This window comes from Orycteropus afer, unplaced genomic scaffold (assembly GCF_000298275.1).
Source record: "Orycteropus afer afer isolate SDZICR_OR568_19922 unplaced genomic scaffold, OryAfe1.0 scaffold00078, whole genome shotgun sequence".
Taxonomy (NCBI): Eukaryota; Metazoa; Chordata; class Mammalia; order Tubulidentata; family Orycteropodidae; genus Orycteropus; species Orycteropus afer.
In genome coordinates, this window is record NW_006921665.1 from 7,523,735 (window position 1) to 7,526,329 (window position 2,595).

Consider the following 2,595-nt stretch of genomic DNA (forward strand, 5'->3'; position numbering starts at 1 on the left):
TGAGACAAAGTATATGTGAACTGCTGTATGAAAAGTGAATTTACTTTGTAAATCTTCACCCAAATCCTAATAAAAAAAAAAAAAAAACTAGTCTGAAGTAAGGATTATACCTGAACATAAAGAAAACAAAAATCCTCACAACTGGACCTATAAACAGCATCACGATCAATGGAGAAAAGATTGAAGTTGTCAAAGACTTCATATTACTTGGTTCTGCAGTCAATACCAACGGAAGCTGCAGTCAAGAAATAAGACAGCATATTGTTCTGGGCAAATTTGCTGTAAAAGACCTCTTTTTAAGTGCTGAAGAGCCAAGGTGTCTCTTTGAAGACTAAGGTGTTCCTAACCCAAGCCATGGTATTTTCAATTGCCTCATATGCTGGGCAGTGAGTAAGGAAGACCAAAGAAGAGTTGATGCTTTTGAGTTGTGGTTTTGGCAAAAAAATAATGAAAGTACCGTGGACTGCCTGAAGAACTATAACTGATCTGTCCTGGAAGAAGTGCAGCCAGAATGCTCCTTAGAAATGAGGGTGGCCAGTTTTCATCTCGCCTTACTTTGATCATGTTGTCAGAAGGGACCATTCCCTGATGAAGGATATCATGCTTGGTAAAGTGGAGGGTCAAGGAAAAAGGGGAAGACCCTCAATGAGATGAATTGACACAGTGGCCACAACAGCAGGCTCAGGCATGGCAGGGATTGTGAGGCTGGCACAGGACCAGGCAGTGTTTTGTTTTGTTGTACAAAGGGTCGCTATGAGTTGGAGATGACTCTACAGCACTTAACAGAAACAACAATTGCAAGTCAGTTAGTGCCGTCTGCAAAGATAAAAGCAAAACAAGAGAACTACTCAGGAAATTTCCTTTGCCAATTTGGTGATCAGAGGTATGCTAATAAAATGTCAGAGCTTCTAGCAGAAATAACGAAACTAAGAAAGAGTTGCATGGATTGTTTGGGTAATTATAGCCCATATTTTCGTAGTGACTCATTTTAATTCTATGTTCTGCATTTTAGTTGTTGCTCTGTTTCAAGATTAGTCTTGGTTTTATTTCCTGCCCCTTCTCTCTGCCCAGGAGGCCCAAGTACAGGGAATGCTGGGTTGACTTGCAGAATTCAGAACAAGGATGGTCATCACAGCACCTTCTTTTCAACTCTGTGATCCCATACTCTACAGTAGCATCTAGGCCCAGGGAGGCAGGTGCCTTTTTGAAGGTTACACAGCTTGGACATTTAGTCAATTTTTAAATTAATTGAGATGCTTCATGTTTATTTTTCTGCTTACTTTTTTCATAGCATTCACTTAATGAAGTTGATCCTGATGATTGGCAGAAATTTGTGAAGACTGGACTCAAGTAAGTTGCTTTTGTTTCCTTGGTGTGCAATTCAGTAAAGGTGTGAATGTCACTGATAATGCAAAGCCAGTGTAAAAATGGCGTGGCACACGCTTCTGCCCTCTTCACCTTCACAAGGTTAAAGAGGATTCAGATCAACAGCCAAAGGCTGATTCCTGTGAGGCAGAGGTCAGACATACCTCCTCTCTTCAACCTTTCTACCAATTCTGGTACCAGCCATCCCTCCCATGGTACTTTGCTTCTCTGCTGGGTTTGATAATTCATTGCAGTGACCACATGGGACTCACAGACAGTACTCAGAATTAAGAGTTTATTGGGGAAGTCACAATTCAGAATTACAATTCAGGCTCAGGAATGACTCTAGGTACAGTTCCTTGGTTAGGACAGTTTCTTGGCCATGCTCACAGGAAGTCCTTTCTTTTGCCTTTGGCCTTTCAACCCTTGGTCCCTCAGGCCTCTTGGATGGGCCTGGCCTCTGCTTTTCTTTGGCAAGTGTATGAAAGCGCTTTAGATCCACCAATGTGTGCCTGAGGGTACCCCCACTCTACCAGAAAGCCTTAGTTCAAAGGCACTCAGCTCTCTAGGTCCTTGACTGAGTGAGCCTAGCTCCACCAAATACCTGGAAGCATCCCATTTCTCTAGCAAGCCTTCTGCCTGAAGGTGCTTAGTTTTCTTGCTCTGTGGGCTGGGAAGGAGCTCTGGTAGCATAGTGCCTAAGGCATTTGACTGCTAACCAGAAGGCTTGCAGTTCAAACCCACCAGCCACTCCGCAGAAGGAAGGTTGGGCAGTCTACTTCCATAGTGCTACTGCCTCAGAAACCCAAAGAGGGATCTCTATGAGTCAGGTCCAGCTTGATGGCACACAACAACAACGATAACATGGGCTGGGAAGCCCACCAAACCATTTCCTGTCAGTCTTCTGGTTCTGCTGCCTCTGTTGCCACCATTTCTCTGTTGCTGCTTTTCACTGTCTCTCACTGTATCCAGTATTATACTTCTGTGTCTTCTGGGTCTAGAAGGTTCCCAGCACGGGCACCCCAAGTTCAAAGGACACATGTCACTCCCATTTCTTCTTCCTGGGCCTCCCCACTTTCCATGTCTGGGATGGCTCATTCTATGCCTAGTTGTTGTTGTTGTTGTTAAGCACTGTCGAGTCATTTCCGACTCATAGCAACCCCATGCACAGCAGAACGAAACACTGCCCAATCCCGCGCCAGCCCCACAATCCCTGCTATACTTGAGCCC

At 44.4% G+C, this 2,595-nt stretch overlaps 1 protein-coding gene across 1 annotated transcript in view; it reads left to right on the forward strand.

Annotated features, from left to right (window-relative positions):
- URB1 (URB1 ribosome biogenesis homolog) overlaps nt 1–2,595 on the forward strand; it is a 124,838-nt gene that overhangs the window by 86,266 nt on the left and 35,977 nt on the right. Inside the window, exon 25 of the mRNA XM_007941287.1 lies at nt 1,292–1,350. Within this exon, the coding sequence (XP_007939478.1) occupies nt 1,292–1,350 (59 nt within the window). The remainder of the gene's footprint in view (nt 1–1,291; nt 1,351–2,595) is intronic.